The sequence below is a fragment of the Lagenorhynchus albirostris genome, chromosome 1 (genome assembly GCF_949774975.1).
Source record: "Lagenorhynchus albirostris chromosome 1, mLagAlb1.1, whole genome shotgun sequence".
NCBI lineage: Eukaryota > Metazoa > Chordata > Mammalia > Artiodactyla > Delphinidae > Lagenorhynchus > Lagenorhynchus albirostris.
Genome location: NC_083095.1, coordinates 74,722,804 through 74,744,778, shown reverse-complemented (window position 1 = coordinate 74,744,778; position 21,975 = coordinate 74,722,804). Strand labels below are relative to the sequence as shown.

The following is a 21,975-nucleotide window of genomic DNA, read 5'->3' as shown; positions in this document are numbered from 1 at the left end:
TGCAATAAGGAGCTCGCACACCGCAAAGAAGAGTAGCCCCCGCTCCCCGCAACTAGAGAAAGCCCGTGCACGGCAACAAAGAGCCAATGCAGCCAAAAATAAATAAATAAAATAGATACAACATTAAAGAAATAAAAAATGTTTTTAAAACATTGAGCAAACGACTTGAATAAACATTTTTCCAAAGAAGACATACAAATGACCAACAGGTACATGAAGAGGTGCTCAATATCAATAATCATCAAAGAAATGCAAATCAAACCATAATGAGATTATCACCTCACACCTGTTAGAATGGCTGTTATCAAAAAGACAAGACATAAAAAAAAAAAAAGACAAGACATAACAAATGCTGATGAGGATATGGGAAAAAAAGGAACGCCTGTATTCTGCTGGTGGAAATGTAAATTGGTACAGCCACTTTGGAAAACAGTATGGAGGTTCCTCAAAATCTTGAAAATAGAACTACTATATCCAGCAATCCCACTCCTGGTATTTATCCAAAGGAAATGATATCTCTATCCCAGAGAGATATCTGCACTTCTATGTTCTCTGCAGCATTATTTACAACAAGCAAAACACTGAAACAAGTGTCCACTGACAGATGAATGGATAAAGAAAACATGATATTATATATATATATACATAAATATATATATAATGGAATAGTATTTAACCATAAAAAAGGAGGAAATCTTGTCATCTGCAACAACATGGATGAACACTGAGGGCATTATGCTAAGAGAAACAAGTCAAACATAAAAAGACAAATATGTACGATCTCCCTTGTATGTTATAATCTTTAAAAAGCTGAACTCATGGAAATAGAGAGTAGATTGGTTGTTGCCAGGGGCAAGGGATGGGGGGGAATAGGTGAAAGTGGTCAAATGGTACAAACTTTCAGTTATAGGGTGAATAAGTTCTGGGGATCTAATTACAGAACGGTGACTATAGTTAACAATACTGTATTATATACTTGAAAGCTGCTAAATGAGTAGATCTTAAAAGTTCTTACCACAAAGAAAAAAAACAAAACATAGCTATGTGAGGTGATGGATGTGTTAACCAACCTTATTGTGATAACAATTTTGCAATATATACATATATCAAATCAGCACATTGTACACCTTAAACATATGTGTTATACGGCAATTGAATCTCAATAACACGGGGTGGGGGAGATTTTTCTCTTTATCACTGGTTTTCAACCATTTAATCATGATGTGGCTTGGTATGATTTTGTATTTATCCTACTTGTGGTCTGTTGGATCTGTGAATTTATAGTTTTTATCATTTTTTAAAACTTTTAACCATTATTTCTTCAAATGTTTCCTCTGTCCCTCTCCCCTTGTCCCAGGACTCCAACTATATATATAATATACCACTTACGATTATCCCACAAGTCACCGAGACTCTGTTTAATTTTTTAGCCTTTTATTTTCCCTGTGCTTTAGTTTGCAGGGTTTCTATTGCTAGGTCTTCAAGTTCACTGATCTGTTCTTCTGCATTGTCTAATATGTTGTTAAGCCCAGCCAGTGAATTGTTCATTTTCTGAATATTGTATTTTCCATCTCTATAAGTTTCACCTAGTTTTTTTCATATCTATTTCTCTCCTCATTATGTTAACTTTTTCCCTTAAATCATTGAGCATAGTTACAGTAGCTTTTTAAACATAATTTTGTGCTAATTCATCATCTCTGTTATTTCTGGGTCTGTTTATATTGACTTTGCTCCTACTGATTTTTTTACTTCTTTGCATGCCTAGTAATTTTTAATTGGATGTTGAACAATGTGAATATTATACTGTTGAGTGTCTAGATTGTATTGTATTCCTTTAAAGGATGTTCAATTTTGTTTGGAAGTTATGTGTAGATCAGTACCACCTCCACATACCATCATATTGGGGAATTGACCCTCAACATTGGAATTTTGGACACAAGCATTCAATTCCTAGCAGAAGGGAAGAAAAAACTGAGCTCATTGTAGCCATCTGCTATTTTGGTTTTATCCTTCTTCTTCCTCTGCCTGAAACCTGAAGCTCTATGCCAGTTTTTATCAATCTTTCCATTTCCCAATCCTACTAACAACTACACATGAGTGCATACACACACACACACACACACACACACACACACATTACGTGCATACACAGCCAAGTCACAGCAATTGCTCTTTTTAAACTAGAGTGACCACCTACATCATGGCTTTCTTAATTTATGATCCTTTAATTTGTGATCCTAATGAAAGCCAGCCAGTCACTTTCAAAAACCTAATATGCCTAATGAGAATTAAAATCAGGTGCAAATCTCTTGTTCACAACAGGTTTGCCACCAGGACATAGGTCTCGTGAAAGCCATCACTAAATCTAAGCCAAAATGGGAAAGGAAAATATTCATATCAACACCATTGTTGGGACTTCCCTGGTGGCGCAGTGGTTAAGAATCCACCTGCCAATGCAGGGGACACAGGTTCAAGCCCTGGCCCGGGAAGATGCCACATGCCGCAGAGCAACTAAGCCCAAGAGTTACAACTACTAAGCCTGAGCTCTAGAGCCTGCGTGCCACAACTACTGAGCCCACGTGCCACAACTACTGAAGCCCACATGCCTAGAGCCCGTGCTCTGCAACAAGAGAAGCCACTGCAATGAGAAGCCCGCGCACCAAAACGAAGAGTAGCCCCCACGCACAGCATTGAAGACCCAACGCAGCCAAAAATAAAAATAAATAATAAAATTTAAAAAAAAAGAAAAGCTTAATGAGGGGGAAAAAGTACAAAAGATAGGAGGCTTGTTCCCTGCCTCTGGAAATGTACCATCTAAAAGGAAAAATAGGACCAATTCCCATGAAAAGGCAATAAAAACACACAGAAATATCAGAAATAAGTGCAAACTAATATAAGCAGACCTCAGTTAGCTTTAGTGGTAAGGAAATGCTCTTTTCCCAAGCACAAAAACCTATTCACATAACATTAAAATTTATTTCAGTTATCTACTGCCAGACAACAAAGTACTCCAAAATTCAGTGGCTTAAAACCACAATCATTTTACTTGCTTGTATTTTGCAACTTGGGCAGAGCTAAGCAGAGAAAACAGCCTATCTCTGCTCCACATAGAGTCACCCAAAGTAACTACAGTAGAGGCTGAAGAATCCACTTCCATGATGGCCTTCTTCACATGGCTGGAGAGCTGGTGGTGACTGTTGGCTGGGAGCTCAACAGGAGCTGTTAGCCAAGGCCTCAGTGCTCCTCCGTGTGGTTAGGTTGGGCTTTTCACAGCATGGAAGTCTGAGAAGTCAAACTTCCAACACAGTGGCATCTCCCTGAATGCAAAAGTATTGTCTTCTTAAGGCATAGGCCTAAAATGAATTCTAAGGATTAAAGCAAGTCATAGGCCAGCCCAGATTCAAGAGGAGGGAACTATCAGGGGTGCAAAACTGAGAGGAATGATTCATTTGGGGCCACCAAAGTAACAGTCTACCATATGATAGGTTTCTGGTTTTTTTGCCAAGTGTTCTGTAGCTGTATATTTGTCATTACTTCTAACTGTATTGATTTTTCAAAGTAATCTTTAAAAAGCTTGTTTACAATGGTGTCCAATATATGTGATTAATAGGTCATACCCCTAATTACCACTAAATCTCTATTATATTTCTTTGCCTTCTGTTTTTACCATTCCTGTCCGGTACATTTATAACCAGCCCAAACTAGCAGTGATTGAAATCGTTTCAAGCTATTGTATCTTTCCCAAACTATACTTTGCTATTTCAAAAGCATTCTGTAGTTTGAGTCTTCATAGGGGTTCAAACATACTCAACTCCCACCTTTCTTACTTCTTTTTTCTTTGGAGGAGGGGAACTTCACCTCATGTATCTCTAGAAATGCTATCAGTTTCAAGAACCCAAGCAACAGAGACCTACCAGTCTAAACAAAATGACCTTCAATTATCTTACACAACAAAATCTGGAGATAGGTGTTTCCAAGCCTGCTGCAGCAGCTCAATGACATCATCAAGTATTCAGGGGTTTTCTATCTTTCCATACAACCATCTTCAGCATGTTAGCTTTTTTTTTTAACTTCTTATTTTATATTGGAGTATAGTTGATTAACAATATTTTTAGTTTCAGGTGTACAGCAAAGTGATTCAGTTATACATATACATTATACATGTATCTATTCTTTTTCAAATTCTTTTCCTATTTAGGCTGTTACATAATACTGAGCAGAATTCCCTGTGCTATACAAGTAGGTCTTTGTTGATTATCCATTTTAAATATACCAGTGCGTACACGTCAATCTCAAACTCCCTAATGATCCACCTTTCATCTTTAAAGATTTGTCCCCTCAATGTCACAAGATGCTCCTCAACCAACCCCTAAGGAAAGGGAAGGGGAAAGATGGAGCCTCCTCTTGAAGCTTTGTCTTTTTATCTGGAAGGAAAATACTTCCTAGAAGCTGCCTTCCCTCAATTCCTGTCAAACTCCAGACCACTCTCAAATTTCACTGGATCTGCGATTACAGTATTATCTAGCAACAAGAATCGAACATCACTGGCCAGGACAACCCCACACCAAGGACAGCCAAGGTCGTCTAGAGGGTACCTTTTAGTTTAACAAGTCGCAGGAGAATCACGGATTTTAAAGACAAAGAAAACTTCCCAAGTTTATGCAGCCACTAACGAACGCCGGTGGTGATACGGCTCTGAACTTCAATCTCCCGAAAACACTCTCTGCGCGATCTTGTTAAGGTGGCCCTTTGCAGCTTCTTACCCACTTCAAATAGGGTCGTCAAGCTCCAGTCTCCTTTACCTCCTGAGCGTGGCGACAGCTCTGGCTTCATGCCCATTTCCAAAAGGGCCTCCTCCCGCGAGGCTGCGGTTCTGAGTGCGCAGACGCGAACGTAAGTCCTCTTCCTGGTAAGATGGCGCTGGGGTTGATGTGCGGACGCCGGGAGCTTCTGCGCCTGCTACGGCCCCAGCGTCAGGTAAGGATGTCCCGGAGCCGAGCGCCAGGATGCCACCCTATCCCTGTGACCCGAATCAGGAATGACTCGTGCTGTGGGCATGAGAAGACGCTGATCTTCTCACCGGGACCTGCGTCTCGTGACCTCGGGTCACATGAGGACGCGGGAGGGTTCCGTTCCCGACTCCGCGGGTTGAGCAGCCTAGTATCGTGGTCTGTTCCTGGGACCAAGCGTCACTCCTTCTAAGGAAACCTCAGCCTCAACCTCTGGGCCCCGGGGTGGGTCTGCAGTAGCTAAGATGCAGGACTCACAGCTTGCAAGCCTGCAGGGTCGCAGTCTGAGCGCGGGGAGTAGAATGTGCTCACCTGTGGTAGTTGGCTGCCTGTCTGGGCGAGGGGGGGGTGCGGGGGGAGACGGTGAGCATAATGAGCGACTTCACCCGGTAAAAGGATTCCATCTTCCTTTTACCCACTCAGTTCCACAGCGTCGCAGGGCCCTGCCAATGGCCCCGGAAAGCGCTGACAGCTGGGCTCCGGTTCCCAGCCGGCCGCTGCTGCGGGCACCCGCACTATGTCCTCCTCGCGGCCCCAGGCCCCCGGGGCCTCAGTACCTCTGCCATCTCTTTTGCAGAAGCCCAGGTAAGAGACGTTTCGTCCCTGCAGTGTTAGGAGTGGTGCTTCTTTCTGATTTGTTTTTATTTTGCTTTGACTAGGGGGAGGGGAATGTGGAGCAGAGTTTTTGTCCGCACTCCACCCAACTCGCGAAATGACAGCATCTCTGCTTGGGATAGATTTTCAAATCAGCGGGGAAATTATTGAGAGCACAGGAGGAAAGATTTACGTTATATACTAGGCGTTGTTTGCCAGAATGGTGGCAAGCCACTGATGGTGGTATGAGATGTGATTCTGTGTGTGTATTAGAAAAATTGTAATTTGCATATCAACTGTGGACAAAGAATGTCACCTGCTATATCAGTAAACAAAGGATGTTGCGGCCTTCAGCCACTGCAGCCACCCCAGCCACCCCCAACCGTGCACCCTGAGGGAATTCAGGATGGAGAAACAAAACTGGCCCTAGACAGTTAAGGTACATATCAAAGGAATGATTTCAATAAGCCCAAAGTCTTGCGTCTTTCCATACTTAGAAAAGCACTAGGGCTTCCCTGGTGGCGCAGTGGTTGAGAGTCCGCCTGCCGATGCAGGGGACATGGGTTCGTGCCCTGGTCCGGGAAGATCCCACATGCCACGGAGCGGCTGGGCCCAGTGAGCCGTGGCCGCTGAGCCTGCGCGTCCAGAGCCTGTACTCCGCAACGGGAGAGGCCACAGCGGTGAGAGGCCCGCGTACCGCAAAAAAAAAAACCAAAAACAACAGGTGGTCAAACACCAAAAAATTACTGCTAATTAAACAAAAACCAGATGTCTCAAGTTAATGAATTTAGTCCTTTTTTTTTTTTTTTGCGGTACGCGGGCTTGAGGAACTTGAGCCTTGGTACCAGCAGAGGCCTCTTGTACCCATCTGCCTCCTCAGAGAGTCCAGACAAATTTTGGTGAGTCTCTCCTGGTTCTTGGATCTCCCATTTATTGTTTGATGATCCTGAGTTTTATTTGGCAGTGGCTAACAGGCACCTGGCTGCACAGTTGAAAGATACTGGGAGTTACTCAGTTGAGACACTCTGAGTGGTCTGGACTGGGTGACTAGCTGAGAAGCTGGCCTAACCTTTTTTCAGAAAGCTAGCCTCCAATTAACACCCTGCCAGGTTTCTATGCTTATATTTACAAGTAGGTACTTAATTGGGAATTAAAGGAGACCTTGCCCTGAAAATGGCCAATATGGACTCTTTTTATTTTATATGCAGTTAAGCTAGAGAAAGCCAGCTTGATAAAACATCTTTTTGGTATTCTGACCTTACAAAGAAACAAAAGCCCTTCTAGGGAACTTGCGTTTTTCTGTCTTTGAAATGTAAACGTTTTACCTGATCTTCTTGCATGTGTGTGTGTGTGTGTGTGTGTGTATGTGTGTGTTGTGTGTGTTGTGTGTGTGAAGTTGGTCTCTGCCATCCGGAAAGTACGTATATGGTGTACGTTTGGCAGCAAGTTGAGTAGACTGAGATTCTGAGCAGTCTTGTCTGACTGCGCCAGCTCTCAGGGACTTCAGTCATCTTAACCTTCGGTGCGTCAGCCTATATAACAAAGACCTCTAATTTCTTAGACTATTTTTTAGGAGTAAACTTTCTAGATATGTGAAGGCTACATCCTTTGCACTCTCTTGTGGGGATGCTTCTTGCATCTTACCGGTTTGAGTTGTAATTAAAATACCACCTATCAATAGCCATTGGATCCTTTAAATTGGAAAAACTTCTAAATTTTTAGAGAGCTGTCATTGTAAACAGCTGTTTTATTGGTACCTATAAAAATAAATTAGAAGGTGGATACACACACAATAGTTAACCTTAAAACTCCCTTTAATTTAAAAAAAGCGTTTGGGAAACCTTATTTGTGGTCTCTGCTTCCCTTCAGAGGGTCTTACAGATGCAAAACATTGAAGATAATGTTAATGAGGCTGATTAACAGGGAGGTTAAAAAAAATGAAGGGAAAATCTAGAGTCTTCTTCCCAACAAGGTGGAAATTTTAAAGGAACTCATCCCAAATGGATAAAGAAATCTTTAGATGGCTATTAAGAAATGAGATAAATAAAACGGATGTTAATAGGGTTAAAACAAAAGGTTTTGATACAACACTACCTGAGGTTGGATGGACCAATGTTATTGGTCCCCAACATTAAAGGGCCCCAAACGAGTCCACTCTTATTTACTTACTCCAGTGTAATGTGTGTGTGCGTGGGTGGGTGTGTGTGTATATATACTTTTTCCCCCCTTCTAAAGGCTATAAGAAACTTACACTGCGATACCTGACCAGCAATTGCTTGGGGCCACAGGCCAATTGATCAAGTTAAAAGATTGACAAAAGAGCCTGAGTCCCTTGGCTCAACCTCTTACTGGGCACCCCAGAGCCTTTTATACAAAAATAGATTAAATGATTGGGATAAAAAGGAAGTTTCTGGACTCCTTTTAAGACCAGGGGTTGTTGATGGGATCCTAATGGAAACTAAAGTTAAAGATATAGAAGTTGATAGACTTGAGATAAAAATATTTAAATGGACTTTATGTAAGAGGGTTACATCTCTTTTGCCTAATTATATTGTAGGATAGATACTATGTCTCACTGGGAAATGCTTCCCCAGCCTGGGATTATAAGACAGGGCATATAAATCTGCCCCTCAGACAATATTAATTAAGCATACTAAAGGAAACCAGTAGGGTTACCAGAGTCCGAACAAAACAAAGTAAAAAGAGAGAGCTAATATTCCAGGGTTAATGAAAATAGTAATAGAGATTTGCTCTGGATCTAACTGGTGCACTCAGAAAGGGGGCCTTTGTTGAATGCCTTGTCCAAACTTTTGAAGACATGATAAATTGAACCCTAAGAACTCTTGGTTTTCAGTTTAGTCGGAAATCTCAGTGGTATTAAAAAAACAAAGAAAATATAGTTGGGCAAATCAATCTTTTAGTATCATTTAGGCAACTAACCAGTTCTTTGGGGAATTAAAAGCAACTGTCTGTCTTGAAAATCTCTAGAAATCAGAAATGTAAATTCAGCCCACAAAGACCTGAGCCTGAGCCTAAGCCTAATTAGCTCAATCAGGTAAAACCTGAAACCAAAGAGGAAGGGCCTTTTAAAATTCAAACCAGTGGAAAGGTTCCCTCACCCAAAATCCAGTTCATACCCTCCTTAGGGTTTATCAAGGAGAAATACAAATCTTTTTTTTTTAAACATCTTTATTGGAGTATAATTGCTTTACAGTGGTGTGTTAGTTTGTGCTTTATAGCAAAGTGAATCAGTTATACATACACATATGTTCCCATATCTCTTCCCTCTTGCATCTCCCTCCCTCCCACCCCCCCATCCCACCCCTCTAGGTGGTCACAAAGCACGGAGCTGATCTCCCTGTGCTATGCGGCTGCTTCCCACTAGCTAGCTATTTTACGTTTGGTAGTGTGTATATGTCCATGCCACTCTCTCACTTTGTCCCAGCTTACCCTTCCCCCTCCCCATAGCCTAAAGTCCATTCTCTAGTAGGTCTGTGTCTTTATTCCCATCTTGCCCCTAGGTTCTTCATGACCTTTTTTTTTTTCCCCTTAGATTCCATATATATGTGTTAGCATACGGTATTTGTTTTTTCTCTTTCTGACTGACTTCACTCTGTATGACAGCCTCTGGGTCCATCCACCTCACTACAAATAACTCAATTTCGTTTCTTTTTATGGCTGAGTAATATCCCATTGTATATATGTGCCACATCTTCTTTATCCACTCATCTGTTGATGGACACTTAGGTTGCTTCCATGTCCTGGCTATTGTAAGTAGAGCTGCAGTGAACATTGTGGTACATGACTCTTTTTGAATTATGGTTTTCTCAGGGTATATGCCCAGCAGTGGGACTGTTGGGTCGTATGGTAGTTGTATTTTTAGTTTTTTAAGGAACCTCCATACTGTTCTCTATAGTGGCTGTATCAATTTACATTCCCACCAACAGTGCAGGAGGGTTCCCTTTTCTCCACACCCTCTCCAGCATTTATTGTTTGTAGATTTTTTGATGATAGCCACTATGACAGGTGTGAGATGATATCTCATCGTAGTTTTGATTTGCATTTCTCTAATGATTAATGATGTTGAGCATTCTTTCATGTGTTTGTTGGCAGTCTGTATATCTTCTTTGGAGAAATGTCTATTTAGGTCTTCTGCCCATTTTTGGATTGGCTTGTTTGTTTGATATTGAGCTGCTTGTAAATTTTGGAGATTAATCCTTTGTCAGTTGCTTCATTTGCAAATATTTTCTCCCATTCTGAGGGTTGTCTTTTGGTCTTGTTTATGGTTTCCTTTGCTGTGCAAAAGCTTTTAAGTTTCATTAGGTCCCATTTGTTTATTTTTGTTTTTATTTCCATTTCTCTAGGAGGTGGGTCAAAAAAGGTCTTGCTGTGATTTATGTCATAGAGAAATACAAATCTTAAGTCTTTTCCACAAATAGCAAAGCCTTAGTCTTCTGAGCAAATGAATTTAATTTATTCCAACTGTTATTTATAAACTAGTAAGTTTATATTGTAATACCTGATTCATAGCTAAGTTTTTTAAGCGACACTGAGATCTCTAGTTTTGTCTGTTTACATGTGTGTAAACAGACATTATACATATAAGATGTATATACCTCTGGGTATACACTCTAAATTTATAAAAGACCTCTATTTAATTGACTTAAAAGTAAGCGCTTACAAATTAAATATTTCTAAATATAAAGGAAACTGGCCGGAATGAATTTCAGGTTCGTGTGATCTAGGAAATATTCAATATTAAATTAATACCTGTTGTTAAAGCTAGTTTAAGCTTGCTGGTTTAATCAATATAGACATGTCTTTTATTGTACCTAGATTTACTGAAGGTCAATAAGTTCATGTTATTTCTGTTGCAGAGTTAGTTGTCAGCAAGAAAAAAAATTAACTTGGTGATATTTTCATAAGTTATAAAACCCACAAGCCACGGGGTGCAGCAAAAAAAAAAAAAAGGTAAATGAGGTACGAGTTGTCAACTGAAAAGAAATACACAACCTAAGAGTTGAGAATTGTGTTTTATTTGGGGCATTACTGAGGGCTTAACTAGGATACAGCCTCTCAGCTCTGAGGGACTGTTCCAGAGAGGTAAGGGAGGAGCCAGGGTATATAGGAGTTTTGCAAAAAAAGCCAAAACAAAACAAGTAGTTGGAATCGAAAGATTACTCTTAATTAAAGAAAAACCAGATGTCTCAAGTTAATGAGTTTAGTACTTTTCTATGTAACAAAAGATGCAAGAGTCTGGGCTTTTGCGGGGGGCGGGGTGGGGAGTGCTTATTGAAATCATTCCTTTGATGTGCGCCTTAACTATCTAGAGCCAGTATTCTGTTTTTCTCCATCCTGAATCCCCTCAGGTTGCACCCTTGCAGGTGGCTGCGGTGGCTGATGGCCCCAACATCCTTTGTTTACTGATATGACAGGCAACATTCTTTGTCCTCAGTGCCTCCTCTTGGTCATAAATTAGATCAATGTTTTTGAGAGGCATTCCATAACCAATTTTGTCCCACATTGCTAGCAAGACATATTCCTAGATCAGGGGAAGATTCTGTTTATAGGCCAATGTGTTGATTTTTGGATTAGACCCTGTTCATAATCTAAAATTCTCTGGATCACCTGTCTTACTCATCTGTTAGGATCCAGGAAATGTTTTCCCTTATCTAGGTTGCACTATTACAGTTATTCTATGTAGAGTTACATATATGGTCAACTGTCACAAGACTTTTAGCCATGGTTACACATTGTTAATACAAGAGACAATCTTATAAAATAGACAGGAGGACTTCCCTGGTGGTCCAGTGGTTAAGACTCCGTGCTTCCAGTGCAGGGGACACGGGTTTGATCATTGGTCGGGGAACTAAGATCCTGCATGCCACACGACTCGGCCGAAAATAAAATAGACAGGATATGTACTATAGTAATGTTAATCAGATCATAGTACAGCAAAGAGAAACACAAGGCATAAACAATTTGGAAACAAAGAGAACAAATTAAAATAATGATTAGTGTAAATAGTTGTAATCTGGTCACAATAAACAATCAAGTCAGGACTTCCCTGGTGGCCCAGTGGTTAAGAATCCACCTGTCAATGCAGGGGACATGGGTTTGAGCCCTGGTCCAGGAAGATCCCACATGCCGCGGAGCAACTAAGCCCATGTACCACAACTACTGGGCCTGCGCACTAGAACCCGTGAGCCACAACTGCTGAGCCCACGTGCCACAACTACTGAAGCCCGCGCACCTAGAGCCTCCTCAATGAGAAGCCCGCGCACCACAACAAAGAGTAGCCCCCACTCGCCGCAACTAGAGAAAGCCCATGCACAGCAACGAAGACCCAATGCAGCCAAAAATAAATAAATTTATTAAAAAAAAAAAATCAAGTCCACAGGAGAGAGCCAGCTGGAGAAGCCAAATTCTGGATGAATCAGGTAGAAAGATACAGGTAGAAAGATAAATGTTTCATCTTTGTTTACAAATGTATACTTTATCAACTTGCTTTAGATCATAGCCTAAGATGAAAGGTTTCCTGGAAAACAAAGATTAAAAGCCAGTATATTTCAGAAAATTATAAATGATATTTATCAGTTCATTCAGTCCCATGTTTTTAATTAATTGCTGTTGATCTGGATGAAGTCATCACGTTTTTCATTAATTTTGTAATTTCTTACCCAAGTCAGTGGTATGATCTAAAAGTTATCAGAAACTTACATTTGTCAAAAAGTTATTTTTATTTATTTATTTATTTTGGCCACGCCGCATATCATATAGGATCTTAGTTCCCTGACCAGAGATCGAAGCTGTGCCCCCTTCAGTGGAAGCACGGAGTCTTAACCACTGGACCACCAGGGAAGTCCCAGAAAGTTCTTTTTATGAATCTTCTTGAAGATCTTCATTTTATAAAAGCTCCAGAGTAAAACAGTGGTTGTCTATAAACCACAAAAGACTTAAAATGGCATGGTTAAAGATCTGGTTACAATAGATAGCTAGTAGGAAGCAGCCGCATAGCACAAGGAGATCAGCTAGGTGCTTTGTGACCACCTAGAGGGGTGGGATAGGGAGGGTGGGAGGGAGGGAGATATGGGGATATATGTATACGTATAACTGATTCACTTTGTTATACAGCAGAAACTGACACACCATTGTAAAGCAATTATACTCCAATAAAGATGTTAAAAAGAAAAATATCTGTTTACAATGTAATTGACAAGAAACTTGGATATTTCTGTGATGTACAGCATTTTAAGATAATAAGTAGAATTATGACTGATAACATTATGCCAGGAATTTTAGGAATTCCATATAAATTTTGGAATAGCTATATTAATGACATTTACCCATACAATATAACCTAAGGTTTGTCTCCAATCAGTTGACAGTATTTCTCAAGTAATTTAAACTTACCAAATAAGCCAACGTTTAAATTTGTCTCTGAGATGCCTCAGGGTTTCTTTGAAGCATCCCAGAGTTTAGCTGGAGGTTAAAATAACTTTAGTTAGAATTGTTACTTGTAAGCTTGTCAAAAATATCAAAAAGGTTTCAAAACACATGGTCGCATAGTATCATAGGTCACTGTGAAACAATACTTTCACTTAACCAAAGTGACAAAAGATTTCAAAAACAAGTACAGATCATTTAAAGAGTATGAACCAGATTTTGAGTGAAGGAGCCTTTCTAGCAGTTTGAGTTTTAAAAGGCCTTTTTCTCTTTTTTCCTTGGTTTCAGATTTTACCTGATTGAGCTAATTAGGCCCAGCCTCAAGTCATTGTGAGCTGTATTTATATTTTTGATTTGTAGGATTTGTAAGACAAAGACACTTGCTTTTAATTCTCCAAAGAACTGGTTTGCCGCTTAAATGATATTAAAAGCTTGATTTGCCCAACTGTATTTTCTTTTATTTGCTTTTTTATATCACTGAGAAGATTTCCAACTAAACTGAAATTCATGAGTTCTGTGTTCTAGAATTTTAGGGTTTAACTTAACCATGCCTTTAAAAGCTTGCATAAGACATTCAACAAAAGTCCTCTTTCTGAGTTCACAAGTTAAATCCAGAGCAAAATCTCTATTATTATTTTTATTAGCCCTTGAATATTGCTCCCAGTTTTTATTTTATATTGTGCAGGCCCAGGTAACCCTGTTGGTTTCCTTTAGTGTGTTTAATTATATTTCCTGAGGGGCAGATTTATATGCCCTGTGTTATATCGGGCAAGGAAGCATTCCCCAGTAAAACATGTCTTTCCCATAATATAATTAGGCAAAAGACATGTAATGATCTTATATAAAGCTCATTTAATACCAAAGTTTATAAACTTTTGTCTCCATTCTTTTAACTTTTATACCTTTAACTTTAGTTTCTGTTAGGACCCCCATCTATTAGGACCCCATAGTATTTTTGTATAAAAGGCACTGGGGGACTTCCCTCGTTGTCCAGTGGTTGAGAATCCGCCTTCCAGTGCAGGGGACTTGGGTTCGATCCTTGTTCGGGGAACTAAGATCCTACATGCCATGGGGCAACTAAGCCCGTGTGCCACAACTAGAGAGCCCACGAGCCACAGCTACTGAGCCAACGCGCCACAGCTAGAGAGAAGCCCGCGCACCGTAACGCAGATCCTGCGTGTTGCAACCAAGACCTGATGCAGCCAAATAAATAAATATTTTAAAAAATAAAAGGCACTGGGGTTCCCAGTGAGGAGCTGAGCCAAGGGACTCAGACCCTTTGTAAATCTTTTTTTTTTTCAATATTTATTTATGTTGCCACACGCGAGATCTTCGTTGCAGCATGTGGGATCTAGTTCCCTGACCAGGGATGGAACCCGGGCCCCCTGCACTGGGAGCGTGGAGTCTTAGCCACTGGACCACCAGGGAAATCCCTGTCAATCTTTTAATTTGACTAATTGGCCTATATGTTGCCCCAAGTAATTGTTGGTCAGATATCTTAATGAAATTTTCTTCCAGCCTTTTAAACATACATTTTTATCTTTAATTGGGATAAATAGAGCAGACTTGTTTGGGGCCCCTTAATGTTGAAGATCAATGGGAATCCCTAAAGGGAGCTAAAGCCCATCCAACTTTAGGTAGTATTGTACCAAAACCTTTTGTTTTAGTCCCATTAACGTCCATTTTATTTATTCCATTTCTTAAAAACCATCTAGAGACTTCTTATCTTTTGGGACAAGTCCCTTTAAAATTTCCACCTTGTTGGGAAAAAGTCTCTAGACCTTCCCTTCGGTTTTTTCTTATTTCCCTGTTAATGAACCTAATTAACATTATTGATTTTTATTTTTTTTTTAGCATCTGTAACACCCATTGAGGGGAAGCAGAGACCAGGAATAAGGCTTCCCAAGCCAGTTTTTTGTTTGGTTTAAACTAAAGGAGTTCTTAGGTTAACCATTATATATATTTTTCCACCTTCTAATTTGGTTTTTCCATGGGTCCCGATAAAACAGCTGTTTATAATGAGACTCTCTAAAGATTTTCCGATTTAGAGCTTTTCCAATTTAAAAGACCTGTCATCTGGCCATTAATGAGATGTATCTTAATTGTGATTCAGACCAATAGGACGAAAGAAGCATCCCCACAAGAGAGTGCGAAGGATGCCACCTAACCAAGATACAGAAGGTTTACTCCCAAAAATAGCCCAAGAAAGTAAAGGCCTTTGTTGTACAGGCTGACGCAGCAAAAGTTAAAATGGCAAAAAGCCCCTGAGAGTTCGCACAGTCCGGAAAAAGACTGCTCAGAATCTCTCAGTCTGTTCAGTTGGCTGCAGAATATATGTACCTTCTGGATGGCAGAGACCAAGTTCTCACAAAACACAACACACATGTGCGCAGTCGCACACTTAAGAAGATCAAGTAGAACATTTACATCTCAGACACTGGGAGAGACTTGCAAGTTCCCCCAGATGGGCTTTTATTTCTTTAAGGTCAGAATTCTGAAAAGATGGTTTATCAAGCTGCTTTCTCTAACTTAACTGCGTATGCAGTAAAAGAGCCCCAGGGCTTCCCTGGTGGTCCTTAATCGCTTCTACGACAGGGGGTGTGGGTTTGATTCCTGGTCCGGGAAGTTCGCATGCCATGAGATGCAGCAAAAAAAAAAAAGCCCCGTGTGGGCTATTTTCAGGGCAAGATTTCCTTTAATTCCCAATTAAGTGAGTACTTGTAAGTATAAGTTTTGTACATACATAGACTTGGCGAGAGTGTTTAATTGGAGGCAAAGATGTTAGGCCAGCCTCTCACCTAATCACCCAGTCCAGACTCCTTATTGTCTCAACTGAGTAACTCCCAGTCTTTCCACCTGGTTTCCCCAGTAGCTTTCAACTGGGCAGTTAGACACTGCCAGATAAAACTCAGGATCATCAACCAATAATCAGGAGATCCAAGAATCACCCAAATTCATCTGGACTCTCCAAGGAGGCAGACAGGCCCAAGAGGCCTCTGCTGGTACCAGGCCCTGGATCCTCTTAGAGTTTGGGCAAAGGAGAGAGTTCTGCTCTGGTTCCCTTCGTGGTCACCAAAATTGTTGACTGAAAAACAAATGCACAACCTAAAAGTTGAGAATTATGTTTTATTCAGTGGTCTTGCTGAGGACTTAAGCCAGAGGACATCCTCTGAGATAGCTCCGAGGGACTACTCCGAAGAGGAAAGGGAGGAGCCAGGATATGTAGGAATTTTGCAAAAACAACCAGGTAGTCAGAACATCAAAAGATTAGTGTTAAAAGCCAGACATCTCAAGTGAATGAGTTTAGTACTTTTCTATGTGTGGAATGATTTAAGAGTCTAGGCCTGTTGAAATCATTCCTTTGATGTGCACCTTAACTGTATAGCACCCGTGTTGTTTTTCTCCATCCTGAATCCCCTCAGGGTATACAGTTGAGGGTGGCTGATGGCTTGATGGCTGCAGCATCCTTTATTTACTGATACCGCAGGCAATATTCTTCATCCAGGTGATCCAGAGAATTTTAGATTATCAACAGGGCCTGATCCAAAAATTAGCGAATTGAGTAGCCTATCAGCAGAGTCTTCGCCTGATCTACGAATCAGCCTTCCTAGTGCCATGGGACAGAATCGGTCATGAAGTGCCTCCCAATTGTTGGTCCAGTTTATGGCCTAGAAGGAGGTGCTGAGGACAAAGAATGTCACCTGTCTTATCACTAAACAAAGGATGTTGGGACCATCAGCCACTGCAGTCACCCCCAACAGTGCACCCTGAGGGAAGTCAGGATGGAGAAACAGAATACTGGCCCTAGATAGTTAAGGTACAAATCAAAGGAATGATTTGAGTAAACCCAAATTCTGGTGTCTTTCCATACATAGAAAAGCACTAAATTCATTAACCTGAGACATCTGGTTTTTATTTAATTAGCAGTAATTTTTTGGTGTTACCTCTTCGGAACAGTCCCTCACAGCTGAGAGGCTTTGTCCTGTACTTAAGTCCTCAGTAATGCCCCAAATAACACACAGTTCTCAACTTTTAGCTCGTGCTTTTTTTTTCAGTTGACACAATTTATAATTGTATATCTTTGATTATAACTTGTATGTCCCTGATTTCATGGACATTAATATTTCTCAGGATGAGACCAAGTAGATACTTTTGATCTTAAAAACTGAGTTGTTTAAAGGAAAATTATAATAGTTTCAGTGTATGCAGAATTGTGCCAGTGATACTCAAATGACTGAAGTTCGGAAAATGCACAAGAAATAACTTCCCAACATGAAGGAGAATCATGAAGTCTTATTTTGAGTAACTTATCTTTCTGCCTAGAGGGGAAAATAAAATATCCTTTCTTAAAAAATATGAGTGGGAATATTTATTTAGAATAAGAAATCTTTACAAAGTAATGGTTTTTAAAAGCTGACAGATACCACAAGCATTACAAAATCCAGGAAAATAATGTACTTTTTAATTGACTTCCTGGCATAAAATGTTCTTTTTAAGCTTTGAATTCTATGACAATGTAGGCTACCCTGGGAGAACGAGAAACAGGGAGTCAAGAGAGTACCCCAGTATTGGTTATAATAAGAGGGACCTCGATTTCTATGTGTGTGTCCCTCCCTCCCCGAATATAACGCCAGGCTTTTTTTTTTTTTTCCCCTCCTTTTTCCCCACAGGTTCAGGCCCCTCCGGTCATTCCTGCAACTCCCCCACCTACAGCAGTACCTGAGGTGGCTTCTGGAGACACTGCAGATATCATCCTGGCTGCTGCAGAACAGAGCTTCACTGAGCTTGGGCTGGGGTCATACACCCCAGTGGGACTGATCCAGAACTTACTGGAATTTATGCATGTTAACCTAGGCCTACCTTGGTGGGGGGCCATTGCTGCATGTAAGGGGGATATATCTTGTACAACAGTAGGGGAAATGGGGGCTTAGGGTTAGAACTTTATTTATTTATTTATTTTTGGCTGTGTTGGGTCTTCATTGCTGCATGCGGGCTTTCTCTAGTTGCGGCGAGCGGGGCCTACTCTTCGTTGAGGTGCGTGGTCTTCTCACTGAGGTGGCTTCTCTTGTTGCGGAGCACGGGCTCTAGGCACGCGGGCTTCAGTAGTTGTGGCATGCAGGCTCAGTAGTTGTGGCTCACGGGCTCTGGAGTGCAGGCTCAGTAGTTGTGGCGCACAGGCTTAGTTGCTCCGCAGCATGTGGGTTCTTCCCAGACCAGGGCTCGAACCCGTGTCCCCTGCATTGGCATGCGGATTCTTAACCACTGTGCCACCAGGGAAGCCCTGTCCCTTGGCTTTTGCGACAATCTTTGTAGATTTTCTTCCTGTCTTTCTGACGACACCCTCCCATCTCCATTGCTCAGTACTCTACCTGCCCCTTTAGTGCTGGGATTCCAGGTTCCATCCTTAGCTCCCTTCTCTGTCCACTTCACACCATTCATCATAATGTTGATAAAGCCTAAACCTGTATCTCCCCCTGGTCTCTTCTCAGCCCAGGCCCACTTGCTTACCCACAGATACCATCAACTAAATAAATATTTGTTGAAATGATCAAGAAATGTGAAGTGTAAGAAAAGAAATAGGAGGGAGCTAAAGCAGTAGGCCACCAGATTACCTCCTACTGCAGGCATTTCTAGAACAGTGGCTTTCAGACTTCATTCCTGCGAGCCCCAGAGTTCTGTAAAAGTGCTTCTGAGCAAAGCAAAGGCCAGAGCTTGAAAAATCCTGTAGTCAGACTACTTCCTCACCCAGGGCAGCTTGATTTTATCTGTTATGTATATTGGGGTTACACTTAGAGTTGGGGAAAAAAGGAGTCCACTGATCATAGAAAAGTTTGGAAACCACTGATCTACAAAAGTGGCTTCTGTCACCTTTTTGTTCAAGGAAACAAGATTCCTGGTCATTTGCCTAGAGAAGTTAATGCCAGACTTTTGACGTCAATGCAGAAGACTGAGCCTCGAAGGAACTGTCATACCTGTACCCGTTGTTTTGGGGCCCTTTGGGCACGAGTCACAGGGTGGAAAAGTCTGGGCTAGGAGACCCTTTCAGTGAGGACCTAAAAACCTTCAGCCTTCTAGCTGCAGAATGGCTTGAATTTCACTCCAGTCTTAGTTCGTGTTTTCCAGGTACAGTCCTTGCCCGCTGCCTGGTGTTTCCTCTCATCGTGAAGGGCCAGCGAGAGGCAGCTAACATCCACAACCACTTGCCAGAGATTCAGAAGTTTTCCGCTCGAATCAGAGAGGCCAAGTTGACAGGCAACCATACTGAATGTGAGTCAGTTGCAGAATGAGCATGGGTGAGGACCACATTGGCGCTTTCCCTGACATTCAGCTCAGGTTGGGGGAACAGCCTAAATCAGGAGTTGCTACAGTTGGGCGAGTTCTAAGATTTACCTGCTTCTTAGGCCTAATGCTTCCAGTGACTGGCCAGGGTCAGTTAGAATTCTCATGGGCCAGGTGATGAGGATGGTCACCTCCTCCAACCTAGCTGTTAGCCCAGCTGTTAGCTTCCACTCCCTTCACAGTTTACAGAGCCTCCTCGGAGATGACGTTCTACCAGAAAAAGCATGATATTAAACTCTTCAGACCTCTCATTCTACCTCTGACTCAGGTGAGCAAAAAACATTTCCCTTCTTTAACTTCATCAGAACCAATCAGATTACTCCTCTGTGTTTCCCATGCCCTAGACCCCCCAAAAAAGCATGTGGTGGTGATACTGTGCTACATGGGTTTCAGTAATGGAGTAATTAAAATGTCCCTTCTACTAAAGGGTCCTGACACTGTTTATCCTGTGTCATAGGCCCCGATCTTCATCTCCTTCTTCATTGCCTTGAGAGAAATGGCTAACCTTCCTGTGCCCAGCCTGCAGACAGGTGGCCTCTGGTGGTTCCAGGATCTCACACTATCTGACCCCACTTACATGTTACCTCTGGTGGTCACTGCTACAATGTGGGGTGTCCTTGAGGTAAGCCCAGGTTCGCCGAGTGCCAGGCCTGCAGAATGGGGAGTGAGGGGAAAGTAGTTATAGAATGGTCATTCTTCACTCCCTGGAGAAATAGAGTTGATGGGTAAGAAATCTGAGCCACATTGAACTAAAATTGCCATGCATTTACTATTCTTCCCCTGCTTTTTTTTTTTTTTTTTTTTTTTTTTTTTTTTTTTTGCAGCTAGGTGCTGAAACTGGCGTGCAAAGTTCTGACCTTCGGTGGATGAGAAATTTTATCAGATTGATGCCCCTGGCAGTCTTGCCCATAACTATCCATTTCCCCGCGGTAAGTAATGTCTTAGGGGCTGGCTCCAAGTCTCCCGGCAGGCTGCCCAGGGACGCAGCTTCTGAGTACCTTCTCTTCCTTCTCATCCAGGCAGTGTTCATGTACTGGCTGTCCTCCAACGTATTTTCCCTGGGCCAGGTGGCCTGCCTCCGTATTCCAGCTGTACGCACTGTACTTAAAATCCCCCAGCGTGTTGTGCATGACTCAGACAAATTACCTCCCCAGGAAGGCTTCATAAAGAGCTTCAAAACAGGTAAGGGCCTGTCCTCCGTGAATAGGAACTGGGGAGAGTGGCCTAGAAGTGGGTACACGACCAAACTGCCTTAATCCTTTTTACACAGGCTGGAAGAATGCCGAAATGGCACATCAGCTACAGGAGCGTGAACGACGCATGCGGAATCACTTGGAGCTAGCAGCCAGGGGTAAATAACACTTGCAGGCTAAACTCTGTCATTTGTTTCTTCCTTTCCTTTGTTCATCGAGATTGGTTTTCTCCTTCCCCCAGGTCCCTTACGACAGACCTTTACCCACAACCCTCTGCTACAGCATGGAAAGAATGGACCTCCCAACACCCCCAATAGCAGCAGCAACAAACCAAAGTCAAAGCATCCCTGGAGTGACACACTTGGCTGAATTCTCTTCCCTGCTCATACTGGCAGGAACTCTCTCTCTTGAGAGACTCAGCCTTAGAACAAGAACTGATGCTGGGTCCTTGCCCCAGACCTAGAAACTGTGGGACATGTTGATGTTCATTTTAAAAGTGGATTCCACTACAGACTCTTCCACCTAAGTGTAAAAGAACACTGGGGAGCCAAGTGATCTTCCCATCCGCTGAGTTAGTAAACTTCCGTATTACGTGCTGCTCCCTGACACTTATTAAACAGGGAAACGGACTGAGTGCTTCAGAGAAAAGAATAGGTTGGGTGATGATTGTTCTTGTTGGCCCATGCTCTTAGGAGGCATCTCAGTGTTGTAGCCTGGCATTAAGGGCTTAGATGTGTTGTCCCGTCCATACTTGCTTTGTGGTCAGAGGTATGCATGGTAAGCGGAGACTGTATCTGGAGGAACCACATTCATTTACCCCAAGATTACCTATAAAATATTCTTCAAGAAGTAGATATGCTTAAGTTTTTAGTGATAATTAAGAGGAAATTGATAAAGCTTTTATCGAACAACCTAGCATTTTGCTACAGCAGCTTAGGTGTTCTCTTGTGTAGAGACTGGTTGCATCAGCCTTCAGCAACTGGCTGAAGAGAGAAAGAAATACTCAGATTCTTTCAAGCATAAGATTGTTTTTAGTCTTCCTGCCAGGCTAATGGGAGCTGTCCTTGAGACACTATATAAAAATGAAGCCAGGGGCTTCCCTGGTGGCGCAGTGGTTGAGAATCTGCCTGCTAATGCAGGGGACACGGGTTCGAGCCCTGGTCTGGGAGGATCCCACATGCCGCGGAGCAACTAGGCCTGTGAGCCACAACTACTGAGCCTGCGCGTCTGGAGCCTATGGTCCACAACAAGAGAGGCTGCGATAGTGAGAGGCCCGTGCACCGCGATGAAGAGTGGCCACCGCTCGCCGCAACTAGAGAAGGCCCTCGCACAGAAACGAAGACCCAACACAGCCAAAAATTAATTAATTAATTTAAAAAAAGCCATTTCAGAGC

The 21,975-nt window shown here is 42.0% G+C and overlaps 1 protein-coding gene across 1 annotated transcript; it reads left to right on the top strand.

Annotated features, from left to right (window-relative positions):
• Positions 1 to 4,877: 4,877 nt before the first annotated feature.
• On the top strand, positions 4,878 to 21,433 carry OXA1L (OXA1L mitochondrial inner membrane protein). The gene is made up of 10 exons (XM_060146023.1): positions 4,878 to 4,977; positions 5,433 to 5,594; positions 17,720 to 17,933; positions 19,173 to 19,316; positions 19,571 to 19,656; positions 19,846 to 20,010; positions 20,213 to 20,317; positions 20,408 to 20,570; positions 20,659 to 20,739; positions 20,823 to 21,433. The coding sequence occupies exons 1-10, from the start codon at positions 4,915 to 4,917 to the stop codon at positions 20,948 to 20,950; spliced, it is 1,311 nt and encodes a 436-aa protein (XP_060002006.1). The 5' UTR covers positions 4,878 to 4,914; the 3' UTR covers positions 20,951 to 21,433.
• Positions 21,434 to 21,975: the final 542 nt, after the last annotated feature.

Bases quoted from the DNA above. Each gene is read 5' to 3' on its own strand.
- OXA1L (XM_060146023.1), top strand. From the start codon at position 4,915: ATGGCGCTGGGGTTGATGTGCGGACGCCGGGAGCTTCTGCGCCTGCTA. The intron at 17,934-19,172 runs GTAAGGGGGATA...CGTGTTTTCCAG, and splicing joins GTGGGGGGCCATTGCTGCAT to GTACAGTCCTTGCCCGCTGC. The intron at 19,317-19,570 runs GTGAGTCAGTTG...CTCCCTTCACAG, and splicing joins GACAGGCAACCATACTGAAT to TTTACAGAGCCTCCTCGGAG.